Source organism: Mirounga leonina, unplaced genomic scaffold (genome assembly GCF_011800145.1).
Source record: "Mirounga leonina isolate KUSES-001 unplaced genomic scaffold, KU_Mleo_1.0 Mir_95, whole genome shotgun sequence".
NCBI lineage: Eukaryota > Metazoa > Chordata > Mammalia > Carnivora > Phocidae > Mirounga > Mirounga leonina.
In genome coordinates, this window is record NW_023270865.1 from 823,510 (window position 1) to 841,229 (window position 17,720).

At 49.7% G+C, this 17,720-nt stretch overlaps 1 protein-coding gene across 1 annotated transcript in view; it reads right to left on the bottom strand.

Moving 5' to 3' along the window:
* Nucleotides 1-15,312: 15,312 nt before the first annotated feature.
* LPCAT1 (lysophosphatidylcholine acyltransferase 1) overlaps nucleotides 15,313-17,720 on the bottom strand; it is a 29,496-nt gene continuing 27,088 nt past the window's right edge. Inside the window, exon 14 of the mRNA XM_034998746.1 lies at nucleotides 15,313-17,371. Within this exon, the coding sequence (XP_034854637.1) occupies nucleotides 17,187-17,371 (185 nt within the window). The 3' untranslated portion in view covers nucleotides 15,313-17,186. The remainder of the gene's footprint in view (nucleotides 17,372-17,720) is intronic.

Consider the following 17,720-nt stretch of genomic DNA (forward strand, 5'->3'; position numbering starts at 1 on the left):
ACGAGGTTCCGTACTTAGTAACTTTACCAAGGAATTGTTTCCAAGATACTTTCATAAAACCCCGTGTAACCCAACCAAGGAGAACAGAGTTACACATGGACATGGTCAAAAACAGCTTCCAATAGGACTTTTGATATTCAGATCCATCAGCATTGTTTCGACTGCACACACACACACCCCGGTTGAAGCAAAAGCATAACCGGATCATTTTCCTCTGTGTCCACATTTGAACAACTCACCATATAAGTGATGTTACCCACTGCTTCTCTGTGGCCCCTTCACCTCCAGTGACAAACCCAGCATTGCTGAGATGTAGGAGAAACGGCCGGCTTTGCAGGGCCTGCAGGTGCAAGGGTCCTGCAATGGGGTCCAGCAGAGAGGGCTGGAGCTGTACGGATGGTGAGCCTTTCGCTCTGACAAGGGCCCTTGCGGGTACATCCCGATGCCCTGACAGGGAAGCGCACACTCAGCATTGAGGCTGAGCCAACGCAAGTCCTGAAACCACAGCCTCAGAGCCCAGGTTTGAGGACAGAAAGCGAAACGTGGCCTCTCAGAAAGCTTCGCTCTCTGCCCAGAACGAGAAACAGAGGTGGCTGATAAGCTTGTTCGCCCTGGGCCTTCCCTGCAAACAGCCTGGGCACACAGACCCAGCATCTCCAGGACCCCACCCCATCTTCGCAATCAGACAAGCCCCTGAGACATGAAGCCTGGGCTGGGAAGATGCCCCCATGTCTCCACCTCACCCCTGCTACATCTGGCTCAGCAGGGAGGAATCAGCCACATAGGCCCGCTCCAACCGCGGAACCGGCACGGTGGGGACTCCAGCGACGACCGCGCCTTCCCGCGCAGCCCAGAGAGCGGGGCGGCCGGGGGACCAGGTGCTCCGCCCGCAGGGCCTGGCCAGGGGTCACTGGGGCGCGATCAGTCCCGCACCCCTTCCCGTGCACACACCTCTCGGCCACCGACCTCCTCGAGACCGTGAACGGCATTGTCGGGGCGCGCTGCCCCTGCCAGCGACTTTTGGAGACGCGGTGCCCCCGACGGTGCCCGCCCCAGCTCAGCGCCTCTGGGCCACAGACTTCGGGATCCCCGGAGGGAGTGACGCGCCCCGAGGATGCGCGGGAGAGGCCCACCGTGCTCTGGCTTACCTGCCCGCCCCGGCCTCGTCTCTGCGCTGGGGTCCCGCCGCCTGGTGCCGGCAAAATCTCAGGTTGCCTCCCTCCCCGCTGCGCTGGGCGGTCGCGGCCTCCGGGCTCTTATGGTGTTGCCGGCCCGCCCCGCCCCTCCCGCCGTCGGGGGCGCCCGCCCGCCCGGGCCCCGCCCCCGCACCGCCCCGGGTGGGCGGAGGACCAGCCCCGGCCGCGCCCGCGCCCCCGCCCGGGGACCCGACAGCCTGTCGGAGGCGCTGGCCAGCGGCCGGCGGCCGGCGCAACTCTTCATCCGCCTGGGGTCTCGAGCATCCCAGGGCCTCGCGCGCCAGGGAGCGGGGACATCTCCGGGCCCAGGAGTTGTTGCCGGCCCGAGACGGTGGTTTCCCAGCGGAACCAGCCTAGGCGGCCCTGCTATCTCCGCCCGCACCCCCAGGGCGGCCCGCTCCTCTGCGGCGTCTGCCTTGGGGCGCCCGGGAGCCCTGGGCGCTGGGCCACAGAGAAGCCCCGCAGGGGCAGCTGGCTGGGGAGGGAGCGGGGTGGCGGGCGCGCGGGGTACGGAGCTGGGGCGCGCGGGCTGAGCGGGGCCCGCCGATCCCCGCCCTCCCCAGTCCCACTGCTGTGCGGACCCCTCTCCGCAGCCGTCCAGCTGCACCGGCCCCTCCCCCTAGGGCCGCCCTTCCCTTGTCGGCCGCCCTGGGGTCTTCTCCCAGCCGAGTCTAACGCGGAGCAGGGGCGGCCGGTGACGAACCTCAACTCAAACCCGTCCCCGCTGGGGCGACCCTGTCCCTGCTCTACCTGGCGGGCTCCGGACCCTGTGCCGGGGCCCCTGGGCCCCCAGGCACCTGATGGTCGCCCAGGTCCTTCCGTGGCCCCGTGCGCCGCCCCCTCGCTGGGCGCGGTGTCCCGGCGGGATCGCCGGGCTTTGCCTGTAGCGCGGGAGCTATGATTGGAACCACAGAGCTGGAATGATGTGCAGAGGAAAAGGGCTTCTCAGGCCAGCCTGGAAAGCCACGGCGGTCGGTACCCACTCCGGGGCCGAACAGACTCAGAATCCTTGCCGAAATGCCGCCCACAAGATTTTACATTCCCGGAGTCCACAGGCCACCAACCAAGGCCCAGGATCCAGAGGTGTGCAGAATGGTGTCAAGGTGAGTGGCCGCGCACTGGCTTTGCCCTCCGGGTGCCCCAGTCTCCGGGTGCCCCAGTCTCTGGCTGTTAACCTTCCTCCTGTGTATGCTTTGATTTCCGCCCTGTGCATTTGCGGTGGTGGGGCGTGCACAGCAGGCCCCCGCTCTCCAGCCTGTCTGGACCACTCACTCTAGCTCCGCAGTATCCCCAAAGCTGTGTCCCTTTGTCAGGGGACCTCAGAGTGCCCTTGCTCCTCAGTGCCATTTCCCCACTCTCTCCAGCCTCACTACCTTTCACACAGCCTCCTGCCAACCAGGCTGTTGCCCAAGACAGGACCCCTGCCCAGGGAGAGCCCAGGAACTGCTCTTCCAGGCTGAATTAGAATCAGGCAGAAAGAACCCTTGATTCAGTGTCTCAGTCCGCTTTCACTGCAGTAATAAAAATAAGAAAGAATGGGAGGCTTATGAACAAAATAAATTTGTCACTGTTCTGGAGGCTGGAAATTCAGGATCAAGGTGCTCAGTGGATTGACAATCTGGTGAGGCCTCCTTCCAGGTTCACAGAGGTCTTGTCTGTGTCCTCACCTGGTGCAAGTGGGAGGGAGTTGTCTGGGGTCTCTAATCCCATTCCTGAGGGCTCCACCCTCATGACCTAACCACCTCCCAAAGGCCCCACCTCCAGTACCATTGCATTGAGGGGTAGGATTTCAACTTACGAATTTTAGGGGAGACACAACTCAGTCCCTAGAGCTCAGGGAAGTGACAGGGATTTCAGAAGATGGTGACATACACCTTGAATCTGCAACTCAGGGGCTGTGTCTCCCCACACTGGCTCCATAACTCAGGTTTTAAGAAAAAAGAGCAATCCAATGATAAAGCTTTAATCAACAAAGCCAAGGAAATAAATGGCCACCAAAGAAAGATTTTCTTTTAAATAAGGGAACCCCAGGTACAACTGATGAGTTCAGATCTATATATTAAACACACACACATTTATTTCTCTCAGTTCTGGAGGCTGGAAGTCTGAGATCTGGGTGCTGTCGTGGTTTGGGTCTGGTGAGCCTCTCCTGGCTTGTCTTTGCGTGGTGGGGGAGGGAGGCTGGGTGGAGGGGGGATAATTGGGGGTGGGGACGTAGAGAAAGCACGCTTGCTGGTCTCTGTTCTTAAGGGCACTAATCCTATCATGGGGGCCCCACCCACATGGGTGATTCTAAACCGAATCACCTTCCCAAACCTCACCTTCTAATACATGCCACTTCGGGTTAAGGCTTCCACCAGGAATTTTGGAGGAATGCATTCAATGTATGTAATAGCTCCAGACTGAAGTGTTTGTGTTATTCAAACTGAGCTGTACTGTTCTAGGATTTCATTTCCTTTCTTGGAATTTTTTTGTTGTTCCTTGAGTTAATTGTTGTCTCTTTTTTCATTGGTTAATTTTCCTTGTTCTTATCATTAATTCAACTCCAAACTGTCCAACAAATGTATAAATCTCCTTTAGATTTGTTAAAACATGGAGGCAGTGGTGATTTAGAGTCTCCTGCCTCTACTCCCATAAGGACAGCTGGCTCTCCAGTCTCGCTGCCCAGCCTTTGTGCTGGCATTTCCTATGACCATGACTCTGGAAACTCTTGCAGACGCTCTCCTGCACTGCACCCTGGTTTCTAGGATCCCATGTGTGCTGCAATATATTTTATCTTGGCCTCACCACCACCTGCTTCTCAGATCTCCTCTGCACCACAAAGGAGAAACTAGGAAGTCTATCTCCTAGAATCCCTGCCCCATACAGTACTAGGTTAGAATCTGCCAATAAGAGACAATCATACCTGATTAGGTAGTTGGGAGAGAAGAGGAAGCCATTATTTCACTATTCCCAGAGGCATGTTGTCAGCTCTGATGGGAGACGTGAAATTCTTTTTTTTTTTTTTTTAAGATTTTATTTATTTATTTGAGAGAGAGAGACTGAGAGAGAGAGCACGAGAGGGGGGAGGGTCAGAGGGAGAAGCAGACTCCCCGCTGAGCAGGGAGCCCGATGCGGGACTCGATCCAGGGACTCCAGGATCATGACCTGAGCCGAAGGCAGTCGCTTAACCAACTGAGCCACCCAGGCGCCCGGGAGACGTGAAATTCTTAGCAGCCTCCCAGAGAGCTTTTCAGAACTACCTGCTTTGCCTGAGGCAGTTGCTGGTCAAGGCTCAGCTCCAACTTCAGCTGCTGATCTCTTAACTGGAGTAACTCAACTCAAATCCTGGTCTATGCAGCTATTGGTGCAGTGAATGCCTCCCTACCCCAATGATTATTGGGAAGGACCATAAGACCAGTTTCCCTTCACATGGCAGGGACAGCAGCACCCCTCCCCCATCTTATCTCAGCGCTATGTCAACTCTCCAGCTCACTGTCATGTCTAGTCCAGAGACATTTATTGTCTGCCAGTCCACAGCATACGACATTGGTCTCCTACACCACTGATGTCATGCTGAATCAACCTGGTGAGCAAGAAATAAACAATACCAAGATGCCTTGGTAAGACACATGCTTGCTAGAGATTGGGAAAAATATAAATATACATATAAATGTAAGGGATATATATATATATATATTCCAAAGCTTGCCATCTTGGTGAAGTTTCTATGGGTCCATAGAGATTTGAGACTGGGTCAAGATACACATCCAAAGTGAAAGATAACTTGTGGCATCTGGCTATCCTACTCTTGAGGAAGAATCACCATACCTGGTGAGTGTCTTTGGGTTTTGGAGCTTCTAATTGGGAATGCTTCTAAGACCCATTTACTGAGTTATCCATAATGTGTTCAATTTTTGCCCAGAGCAAGACAGGTTCTGCAACAGTCTGGATTATTCTCAAACTTTAGCGTGCATCTAAATCACCTAAGTAAACTCTATTGTGCATTAAACACAGATCTCACAGATCTGAATCTCAGAGATTCAGATTCAGTAGGTCTAAGGTGGAACCTGAGAACTGTCATTTCTAAGGAGTTCCCAGGTGGTGCTAATGCTGCTGGTTCAGGGACCCCATCCTGAGAAATACGGATCTAGCAGAATCAGTGGGGTGTGAAAGATCTCTGGAAGATAGGGATGCCGTGTGTAGCCTCTGGCATGCCTCTGCAGGTGACCCATAGTGCAGAGACTTAGAGTTTTGGAGAATAGCAAAATATTCTTCTGAAAATACTTATTCTCCTTTTGAATAAGTATGCTCCTGAGCCATAGTAGAAACTCATGGAACTCCAAGTTAACCACATAACCTGAGCAGCCCATCATAAACTAACCCACAAACCCATAAAGTTTGGTATTGACAGCAACTTGCCATCATGAAATGGAAGCAGTCTATACAAAATCAGGTTCGAGCAGGTGCTGAAGACACACTAGGCTGCATGAACAAGTGTCCACTCTTGTTGCACAATTACCACCTCTTAACCCCTACCTCTAGCTTCATGGCTGCCCGAGGAAGCATATGGATCCCATATGTTGTGCACTATATACTGACCCCCCCCCCCCCAGGAGGTAGCAGGCTGCAGCATTACCGGGGCACTCAGAAGGCATGAGTAGGAGAAATGTTCTCAGTGGGTAGATAATCAAGCAGTGCCATCAGGCTGTTATTCTGCCAAGAGGGAGAGAGAGAGGTCTCAACTGACAGACATTGGCTAATGGTTTGGCTATATAGTAAGAGACTTCAAAGAAAATTAAGAAATTGGTGACAAAATCTTAATTGGCAGACTGCATAATTATGCAGAAAATCTTAAGGAATCCTCAAAACAACTACTAGAATTAATAAGTGACTTTAGCAAGGTCATAGGATATAACAAAGTCAATTATATTTCTGTATACCAGCAGCAGTCAATTGTAAAATACATTTAAAATAATTTCATTTACAGTACCACCTAAAACAAAATGCTTATGCATAAAATATGTGCAAGACAGTTGTGTTGAAAACTAGAATACATTGCTGAGAAACTACAAAGGCCTAAATTAGTGGAGAGGTATACCATGTTCATGGTTGAAAGGCTCACTATTAAGATGTTATTTCTTCTCAAATTGATAGCAGATTCAATCCTCACCAGAATTCTAACTTGCTTTTTTTAAATTTATTATTTATTTTTTGAGAGAGAGCATGCAGGAGCGTGCATGCACCAGTGGGAGGGGCAGAAGGAGAGGGAGAGAGAATCTTAAGCAGGCTCCATCTCCAGCATGGAGCCTGATGTGGGGCTCCATCTCACAACCTTGACCTGAGCTGAAATCAAGAGTTGGATGCTTAACTGATTGAGCCACCCAGGTGCCCCAATGTGTCCTCTTTTTAAAAACAAATTTGTTGAGCTATAAATGACATATAACAAACATATTTCAAGTGTAGAGTTTGATAAGTTATTTGTGTGGCTGTGGAAACATGAACACAATCAGGATGATGAATGTGTTCATCCTTCTCAAACTGCCCCCTGCCCCCACCCCATCCCCAGGCAACTACTGATGTGCTAGCTATAGATTAGTTTATTTTTCCTAGAATCTTATATACATGGAACTATATAGTAAGTACTATTTCTTTAATCTATTCTCTTCCACTCTGCATATTTGAGATGACTCTGTGTCACGGTGTGAATCAATAGTTAATTCCTTTTATGGATGAGCAGTATGCCACTGTATACTTAGAACATTGTCCATTTATCCTTCACCTGTTGATGGACATTTGGCTATTCCAAATACAACTACTATGAACACGTTTGTGCAAGTCTTTGTATTGACATATGCTTTCATTTCTCTTGGGTAAGTACTTAGTTGTGGAATGGCTGAGTCATCTGGTAGATTGTGTTTAACTGTTTTTAAAAACTGTCAGACTGTTTTGCAAAGTGGTTATACCATTTTACATTTCCGTGCGTAAGAATTTCAGTTGCTTCACATCCTTACAACACTTAGTATGGTCAGTCTTTTTCATTTTAGCCATTCTGACAGGTGTGTAATAGTATTTCATGCCGTTTCTCTAGTGACGGAGATGTTTCAGCAATCTCCCTGGGTGTGGTTGCCATCAAGGTTCTTGTCCGTGTCTGTTCAAATATTTTGCACATTAGATTGTTACATTATTCTTGAGTTTTGAGAGTTCTTGACATGCTTCAGATATGAATCCTTTATCAGATAGGTACTTTGCACATGCTTTCCCCATCTTGGATTGTGTTTTCATTCTCTTTGTAGTCTTCCAAAGAACAAGTCATTAGATTTGATGAACCCTAAGTCATCATTTTTTTCTTTTCAGATCTTGCTCTTTAGTGCTGTATTTGAGAAATCTTTACCTAACCCAAGATCACAGTTTTCTACCAAGTTTTCCTTTAAAATGTTTAAAATTTCAGATTGTACATTTATGTATATGACCCATTTTAAATTAACATGGTCTGAGATATGGACCAAAGGTCATCATTTTACAGGTGAACATCCAGCTGTAAGACATCTTTTCTCCATTAACTTGCTTTTGCACCTTTGTTGAAAAATCAGTTGGCCTGTGTATGTGTGGGTTTATTTCTGGGCTGTTTCTTTGATCTATTCCTCTATTTTGATAGAGGTTCCACTCTTGCTATGGATGAATTTTATCCCCCCACAAAATGCCCTAACCCTAGGGCATTGGAGATGGGGTCTTTAGGAGGCAAAGCTAAAAGAGGTCATCAGGGTGGGGCTCTAATCCAACGGGACTGTGGCCTCATAAGAAGGGAATGATCTCTCTCCCTGACTGCCATGTGAAGACATGGCCAGATAGCAGCCCTCTGCAAGCCAGGAGGAAAGCTCTCACCAGGGAATGAATTGCACAGCACCTTGGTCTTAGACGTTCCAGCCTCCAGAGCTGTGAGAAAATAAATTGCTGTGGTTTGACCCATGCAGTCTATGGTATTTTTGTTATGCTGGCTGTGCTGACTAGGACAGCACTATCTTGATTACTATTGTTTTGTAATGCATTTTTAAGTCAGGTAATGTAAGTCATATAACTTTGTTGTTTTTCCAAAGTTGTTTTGACTATTCTAGGTTCTTTGCATTTTTTATATGAATTTTAGAACCAACTTCCCAATTTCTATAAAAAGCCTGCTGGGATTGTTTTAGGTGGAGGCTGTCATTGATTTGTGACCTTTACTCTTTTCAAATTTAGGCATTCAGTGCTATAAATTCCCTTCTAAGTTCCACTTTAGTTGAATTTCCTGAAGTTTGATAAGTTTTTATTTACATTCAGTTCAAAGTATTTTCTAATTTCCCTTTTGATTTCCTTTTTGAACCATTATTTATATATAATATCAATTAGTTTCCAAATATTTGAGGATTTTCTGTATATATTTTATTCTTTTCTGGGTATATTTCTCGTATTGGTACCTAATTTACTTGCTTTCTTCATTGGAGAACACACTGGAATCCTTTTAAGTTTATTGGGGCTCATTTTATACTCCAGAATATGGTTGATCTTGGTGGGTGTTTCACATGCATTTGAAAAGAACGTGTATTTTGCTATCACTGGGTGATACGTCAACATCAAATAGGTCAAGTTAGTTGTACTGTTTTCAGGCCGTCTGTATCCTTACACACTTTGGTGCCCTTGTCCAATCATGATTGGGAGACAGGTGCTGAGCTCCCCAGGTGTGATTGTGTGGACCGGCCCATTTCTCCTGTGGCTCCATGTGTCTTTGCCACATTGATTGTGAAGCTCTGTGTTAGGTGCACTCACCCGTAGGACCATTCCATTCTCCCGGGGAACTGAATCCTAATAACCTCTGCTCTGAAATTGACTTTGGTGTTAGAACCACCACTCCACTTAACCTTTTGAGTAGAGTCGGCATCCGTCCTTTCCCCTTTAACCTATTATTTCAAGGATGTTTCTTGTAGGCATAATATGTTAGGTCTCACTTTTATACCCAGTCTGGCGGTTTCTGCTGTTACTGGGGTGGAGGGGGTGTTTAGATCATTTACATTTAATGTGAATGTTGATATGGTTGGGTTTAAATCTACCACTTGCTATTTGTTTTCTATTTTCCCAATGTGTTCTCTGTTCCCTATTTCCTCTTTTTCTGCCACCTTTTGGATTGAGTAGTTTTGTAAAATTCAATTTCCCCTCTTTGGTTGGATCATTAGCTGCATCTTTGCTGTGTTACTTTAGTGGTTGCTTTGGTGCTTGTCGTATGCATCTTGCGGCTGACCCCGTCTGCCCTCAAGTGACTTGATGCCACCGGCCACATCCTGTGAGGACTTCTGGTTACCCCTCCTCCCATTGCGATGTTGTCCATGTTTTGCCTCTGCATGCTGTGAACCCAAGAATATGGAATCAGTTTTGCTTTAGACAATCAATCATCTTTTAAAAAGATTTAAATAATAGAAACATAAGTGTAATTCCCATTTCTGGTCCTCATTCTCTGTGTAGATCAGGTTTCAAAATGGTACCATTTTCCTTCTGCTTTAAGTATTTAATATTTCTTGTAGTTAGGGTCTGCCAGTGATGAATTCTTTCAGCTTTTGCAAATCTAAAAACATCTTTATTTCTGTTTTGAAGGATATTTTTGTAGAGAATTCTGGGGTGGCAGTCTTCTGTTTCTTTCCTATTTTAAACATGTTGCTCCACTGTCTTTTAACAAAGTGTGTTGTTTCTAACGAGATATCTGCTCTTCTGCATGTCTTTGCTCCTTTGTATGAGATGTGTCTCTTTTTTTCCTTTGGCTGCTGACTTTCTCTTTTTTTTTTTTTTTTTTTAAAGATTTTATTTATTTATTTGAGAGAGAGAGAATGAGAGACAGAGAGCATGAGAGGGAGGAGGGTCAGAGGGAGAAGCAGACTCCTGCTGAGCAGGGAGCCCGATGCAGGACTCGATCCTGGGACTCCAGGATCATGACCTGAGCCGAAGGCAGTCGCTTAACCAACTGAGCCACCCAGGCACCCTGACTTTCTCTTTATCATTCATTTTTAGCATTTGATTATGATGTGTCTGGTATAGTTTCCATCATGGTTCCTGTGCTTAGAGCTCATTGAGCACATTGGATCTGTGGGTTTATGGCTTGTATCAAATTTAGGAAGTTATTTCTTTGAATATTTTTTCTTTGCCCTTTTCCTTTGGGGACCCCATCAGGCAATTTGAAGTCCCACTGCTAACTGATGCAAAGTTCATTTTTTTCTTTTTTCTCTATGTCATTTTGAATAGTTTGCACGGTTTTATCTTCAAGATCACTTGCCATGTCTTCTGCCATGTCAAATCCACCCTTAATCCCAACCCATGCATTTGCATCTCAAACACTACAGTTTTCATCTCTAGAAATCAGATTTGTGTCTTTAAAAGATATTTTTCATTTCTCTACTGAACACGTTGCACGTTGGCTCCACAGTTTCTAAGCAGATGATACAGTCGAGTCGTGAAACAAGCTGTCAACCCTGGTCTACGGATGACCTCACTCTAGTCACTGCCCAGGCTGGCTCTGCTGAACAGAGATCTTTCTGCTTTCTTGCATCTTGGTGATTTCTGATTGGATGCCAGGCATTGTGAATTTTACCCTGTTGAGTGCTGGATAATTTTGCATTCCTGAGAATATTCTGGAACTTTGTTTGGGGCTACAGGTAAGTAACTTGTAAACCATCTGGTCATTCTTCCAGGTCTTGCTTTTAAGCTTTGTTTGGTTGGGTCAGAGCAGTGTTTTGTCTAGGGCTAATATTCCTCATTGCTGAGGCAAAACCCATCAGTGTTTTCTACCTGATGGCTTGTTCCAGGAGGGAGGGTCAACCCAGTCTTGGTTTCTCCCTCCTGACTAGAAGCAAAATTGTGGACTCATTAACTTCCATTAAGTTTAAAAGAATTAATTTGAACCTAACCAGCTCTTGTTGTTAGGGAGGCCCTGCTTGTCAGGGAGGAGCTCCCGCTCTGCTCCTTGGTGGACGCTTGGTCCCTGGTGCAGTCCAGTGGGCTACAGAGCTCAGTTCTGCTCCTACAATGCGGGTAGAATTCATGCTGTGCAGCTTCATTTTGAGGAGGGCACATACTGCGTATGATTTAAATATTTTGAAGTTTATGGAGATGTACTCTCTAGCTGAGGGTGTAGTCTGTTTTGTCAACTGCTTTGTGGGCCCTTGAAAGAGCAATTAAGTCAATTTGGTAAATGGGGTTGTTCAAATTTTCTACATAATTATGTTTCCTCTCCTGCTGGTTCTATTGATTACTGAGAAAACTGTGTTAACATCTCCACCTATATTTGTTGATTTATTTCTCCTTTTACTTCTGTCAGTGCTTGCTAAATATATTTTAAGCAGTGTCGGTAGGTACATATACATACCCTTTTAGGACTCTCGTGTCTTCCCGCTGAACGGAGCCCTTGGTGGTCGTGCAGGGGAATCTCCTCATCTCCACATTCACTTGGTGGTTGATGGACATCAGTCTCACCACGTTGACCTCTTTATGGTTATTTATGCATGGTATGGATATATCCCATTTAAAAAATTTTTCAGTATGTCTTTAAATAGCATATAGTTTTCTGAAAAGAATTGGTCTACCAACTGATTTAGGCGTGTCTTAGTCTCTATTTGATGTAATTACTAGTATGGTTGGATTGAAATTTACCATGTGTTATTTGTTTTCTATCTGTATTGTCTGTCCTTTGTTCCTTTTTCTCAGTTTCCTGCCTAGTTTGGATAAATTATTATTTTATTTTATTTATTTTTTTTTAAAAATATTTTATTTATTTATTTGAGAGAGAGAATGAGAGAGAGAGCATGAGAGGGATGAGGGTCAGAGGGAGAAGCAGACTCCCTGCTGAGCAGGGAGCCTGATGCGGGACTCGATCCCGGGACTCCAGGATCATGACCTGAGCCGAAGGCAGTCGCTTTAACCAACTGAGCCACCCAGGCGCCCTAAATTATTATTTTAAAAATATCCTATTTCCTTTCTTCCATTGGCTTCTTAGTTGTATGTTTTTGTTTTCTTTGGGGGGCTTACAATATACACTTACCATCGTCTATTTTCACATGCTCATGACCCTCACGCACAGCCAATTTCCACGTGCGCGCCATTCTCGTCTTTGTTCTGGGATAATGTTTCCTTTTTCTCTGGCTGCTTGTAAGATTGTCTCTTTAGAAGTGGCTCTCAGAGTTTTGTTTTTTTTTTAATAATGTGCCTTGCTGTATTTTTCTTATCATTGTTTTTCTTGTGGCTTATTGAGTTTCTTGGATGTCTGGGTATAGATTTGGAAACATTCTGGCCATTATTTTGTCAAGTCATTTTTTTTTTGCCCTGACTTACGTTTTCTGGGACTCAGTCACATGTGATAGAACACTGAGTATCTCTTTCGGTCAGTTCTCCTGGCTTGTGCCCCGCTGGGAACACACACCCCTGTTTCTTCGTGCGTGTCTGGTCTCTGGACCCTGGTCCAGGGCATGACACATGGGCTGGATGTCAGCCGCCTCTTGTCCCAGCCAGCTCATTGGGGGCTTAACGTCACTGCACAGAGTGGGGCTGAAAGGGAGGTTGAGATGAAGCACGGGTCAACATCACAAGAGCACCGCAGGCTGAGGTGCTCACACTGGATTCCCCCTTGACAGAGCAGGTCCAGGATGTAGCCCCCGGGGTGGTGCCTTTCCCTGGGTGTCAGGATGGTGAGGCTGGATCCTCCCTCACTGAAAGGGGATGTGTCCTCGTTTTAATAAGCTTATTCCGGAAATGGGTTTGTCTTCTCTGCCCTCAGCAATTCTGCCAGCACCATCTGCAGACTTAATGAGGGGCTTCCTTCCCCACTGTCCATCGTGTATGGCACTGCGAAGGGATGTGCTTTACCAAGGACGCCTGCACTTGATTCTGCTGCTCTGACCAAGCTCCCCCGGCCCAGAAGCACCTGGCCTTGCTGGGCGGAGGAAGGACCCGGTGATGCTGCGGCCCGGGGACGGCACCTGTAACGTGGGGCATGTCCTAAGGGGTGGTGCCCAGGACGGGCAGGCTGTGCTTCGGGCTGTGGACCGATACGTGGGAGGTTTCATGCACAGCACACGTCTGTGACATGGGAAGGGATGGCTCTTCTGACACCCAGTAGTTACTGGGGGCGGCTGGTGCTTTGTCTTGAAAACGTTCCTCGGCTTTCTGTTCCTCCCTCCTCCGCAGGACAGATCTCTGTTGAGTTCAGCTGCCGGGTGGTTCAGTCTCCCAGTGAACCGGGAGGGAGCAGGGCTGATGGTTTTATTTCCGTGGAGATCCAGCACCTCGCACGCGGTGGTCACTGCCCCCTCCCTGTGCCGCTCGCCCGGCAGAGTCCCAGGAGAAGACTGTGCTCTCGGAGTGGCGAGCGGCCCACCCTCGAAGAGGCGAGGAGCAGGTCTGCCTGCTGCCCCCGCACCTGAGCAGCTCGCCCTCCTTACCAGAGCCGGTCTTGGCAGCTTGGGGCTCTTTTGCTTTAAGATCATGGTTCCTGTGTGGGGACGCGACTGACCCCTTGCTCCGAAGCTCAGATGGTCAGCAGCTACTGGGGGCCGCTCCTGCTGCTGACCCACGAGGACGTGGAGAGTGTTAGGAAGCTGACGAATGCAGGGAACGGTGCTGTTCTCTCTTTGGAGCCTGGTGGTCCTCTGGGCACTTTCACCACTAAGGTTGTGGCTAATAAAGGCTCCACATTTGTTGGAATGAGAATCCTCCACTAGGTACAGAACCCTCACTTTCCAAGGGACTGGCTGCAGCCAAGGACACATGCAGTGGGGGTGGGGAAGGAAGTTGTAAGTATGGGTCCCAACCCCATAAGCAGGTACAGGGCCAGGCTGGTGACAGCCACGGGGACGACTTCCTGGCCTGCCGTGTGAGTGAATGTGGTGCACACACGAGAGAGCACACACATCAGGTTGTCGACTGTTCACCCATCTTCCCCACCTCTTGCCTCCCCTGTATTTTGTGTAGGAATTTTAACGGTGTGAATGGTAAACCCTGTAACTCACTTCCCATGTTGGGAAACATTCGGAGGGGTGTGACTAGCAGCATTAACGCTGCCAGGGATGGACGTGAAGATCGCGGGGTGGTACATTTTTGGGGAGAAGCTAAAAGCACCTGGAGGAGGGGGCGTTCCATCGCGTTAGGAGGAAGCATCCGCTGGATGTGAGTCCCGCGTAGTCAGGGGGGCGGGAACCCCCAGAGAGGATGGCCGGTGCCAAGGGCTGGGGTCTGACTTGCTTCTACCGGTGGCTCCTGGGGCCCCGGTTGGACTAGCACAAGCGGGGAGGGCAGCAGGGCCCTGGTGGGGATGGCGGGGATGCCTGTTCTGCTTCAGTCTCTGATGGAATCTCCAGGAGCTTCCTCGTCCCGCGTGCACACGTCCCCTTCAAGCCTGTTCCCACCTGGGATGTGGGCGAGCCCAGCACGCACAGAAGTTGCCGGGGTCAGGCCACTTGCCCTCAGGACAGCCTGCTTCTCCACGTGCTACTGAGCAGAACCAGAAATAGTATTTGGTCCTTGGAGCGAGCGGCTACCTAACCGTTATTTCCTTTAGTTTTGGGGACTGTAATACTTTGACCCCATTTTTTCTAATTCTAGGCCTTTTACTGCCTTGATGAGAGAAATGGATGCAAGATCCTGTCTTGTTTTGGCTTCATGAAGTATGTTTAAGGTGTATGTGTTCGATAGAGAAATTCTAGAATCAACCCAGCATGCAGGCAAACAGCCATACAATCTGAGTGCCTTAAAATGTCGGCCACCGCCCCACGATGCCGAACTGCTCCAGACCTTCCCTCTGAGATCAAGAAAGGTTTTTCTACAGAATTTCAATTACTGTGTTTTCCAAACATGCTGGGCGAGTTGCTGAAAAACCCCATCTTGATTGGTTCTCTGTCACGGCCTAAGAGATGTCTGCTGTTGTCTTTCTTTCTTTTCTTTCTGATTTTATTTATTTATCTTTTTAAGCAGGCTCCACACCCAGCACGGAGCCCAGCGTGGGGCTTGAGCTCACGACCCTGAGATTGAGACCTGAGCTGAGATCAAGTCAAGGCGCTTACCGGACTGAGCCCCCCAGTGCCCCTGCTGTTCTCTTTCTAATAAAAAGCCACACATAACAAAATACATCTTCAGGTGAGTAAGAGTATGTTTTATTCATTCCACTGAAAATCCAAAGCTGTTTCACGGCGCCCACCCCGGACCCCAAGTCCTCGTGGGGCCCCTTCCGTCCCCACCTCACACAAAAGGGATTTCCCTCCCAAACTATATACATTCACAGTTGGGAACACCACCGACACTAGGTCGCTGTGCAGAAGAGGATCAGGAGGAGTAAACATCCATTCCAAGTCTGTTTATCAGGGGTTTTCCTGAAAATGCCCAGCGGCACTTCATTCAAAAAGCCCTTCATCCACAGACGCCGAGGCCGGGAGCCGCGAGCCGGACCCTCCCCGCAGAATATCTTAGTTTATTTACCTCCTTCATTGGTCACTTGTATGTTTTCTCTCCTAATGAATTTCTATGCATTCTGCAGCTACAAGTTGATCACCGGGCGCTCCCAAAGCCGCGGGCTGCGTGCCTGCGGGCCGTGCTCGCCGGGGGGGCGGACACAGCTGTAGGAACGGAGGCCGGGGCCTTCCCCTGGCTCCGGGAGGCTGCTGGAAGTGCACACCGGGCACGCCTCGGGAAGTCTGTAAACATTTTTTCTGGCGGCCCTGGCGGCCGCTTTCTCTGGAGATGCCCAAATACAAAATCCAATTCATTTAGAAATTCAGAAGAATTTTCTTCCCCAAGCAAACCAGAGGCTTTGCTTCAGACCCAACTAGAGGCTGTGGTCCTTGTGCTTGAAGAGCGGACCTCTAATTGTGTCGGAAGGATGCAGTGCCTCGGGCCGAGCTCCGGGCCCGGGGGGCGACACCAGGGCACCCCTCCTGTGTGTGGAGACTCTGCCCCTCACCTGACTCGGGCGGCAGCCCCAACGCCTTCCCTGAGGCCCGGCGGGTGCAGGCCTCGAGCTCGGTGGCGCGGGGAGGCGGCAGGCAGGCCCGGTGGGCAGCGGCAGAGCACGGGGCGCCAGCCTCCCGCCAGGACCTGCCCGTCGCCCGGACGCCGGTCTCCGGGAGGCTCAGCACACCAGCCAGGGCCACCCGCCGCGACCTCCTGCTAACTCACCCACCTCCCCGCCACACAACGCTTCGGCTGGATTTGCGTGGCTCTGAAGTACATTATCTTACGTTAAACAGAAATACCAAGCTGGTAACGTTTATAAAAAAGACGAGGATTTGAAAAGGATTAAAGAAGCAGAAAAGGCGTCTGGGCCGGGTGCGTGTGGCGGACCAGACGGAGGGATGTACCTGGTAGAGAGAGGCCAGAAAGAGATTGAAGTCAAAGCCCCACACAGCCTCGGATTCTATCAAAAAAGGGCCTATAAATAGATTTCCTCTGACCCTCAAAGGAAAAATGAAGTAGAAAACAATTTTTCTTTTTTTTAAAAAAATGTTGAATGCTTCCTGAAGTATCTAAATGAAGTTTATAAAATACTCATGAGTTCCCACAAATATAGAAATGTTTAAAAGACGGGGCTCTGCCACGCTGTGACCCCCACACAGGCTGGCAGAGAATTTGTGCTGGAATCGAAACGCACGTGACACGTCTTGGTCTCCCGCGTGTCGCGTGTGCATGTGGAGTCCCGTTCACGTGCGCAAGCCACCGAGTACGGACTCCCAATGGGGACGCGAATAAAGACTGCAGGAAGTGAGCCAGGACAGTCCCCCCGGGGGCCCACACAGCCCCGCGGCCGGCGAAGCCCCGCCCTCACGCGGGCTCTCCACAAAGGAACAGGGTCAGAAGGACCCGGGTGTCGCAGAACCCGGCCCGAGGCCGGTACATGCACAGAACACGCGGGAGAGCGAGGCCAAGCCGCGTCACCGCCAACAGGCTCACGGCCAGGTGGAGGCGGGTGGTGACAGGGCGCAGAGAGGCCTCATCTCTCCAGAACCTTCTGTCCTAGTCCAGTTTCTTACGGAAAGGTTTCCTTCCAATGTCCGAGTTTTCAGGGCTGAAGTCCGCACAGAAGCCGTTGGGGGTTGGGGCGAGGGGTGTCTGTGCACTGCTGTCCGAATGGGTCTCTTTGGGGTACAGGTACTCCTCTGCGAAGTTGGGGAACATTTCTGCGAACCTGCAGAAGTCAGCTGGAAAGACAGAGGCACCTGGGTTGGCAGGGGGCAGACATCTGGAATCCGGGGCTCCCGTCCCTGGGCCTGCAGGGGCCACTGTGACCTCATAGCCTTCAAGTAGGGCTGGAATCCATGCCCTCAGAGGAGAGGGGGAGCGGGAGGGCGGGGGGAGGGGAGTGGGGAGGGAGAGAGGGGAGGAGGGAGGGAGAGAGGGGAGGGGGGAGGAAGGGGCAGAGGGTTGGAGGAGAGGGGGAGGAGGGCGGGGGAAGGGGAGGCAGAAAGGAGGGTAATGGGGAGGAGGAAAGGAAGGAGGGCTGGGGGGGGCAGAGGGGAAGGGAAGAGGGGGCGGGGAAGGGGGAGGGGG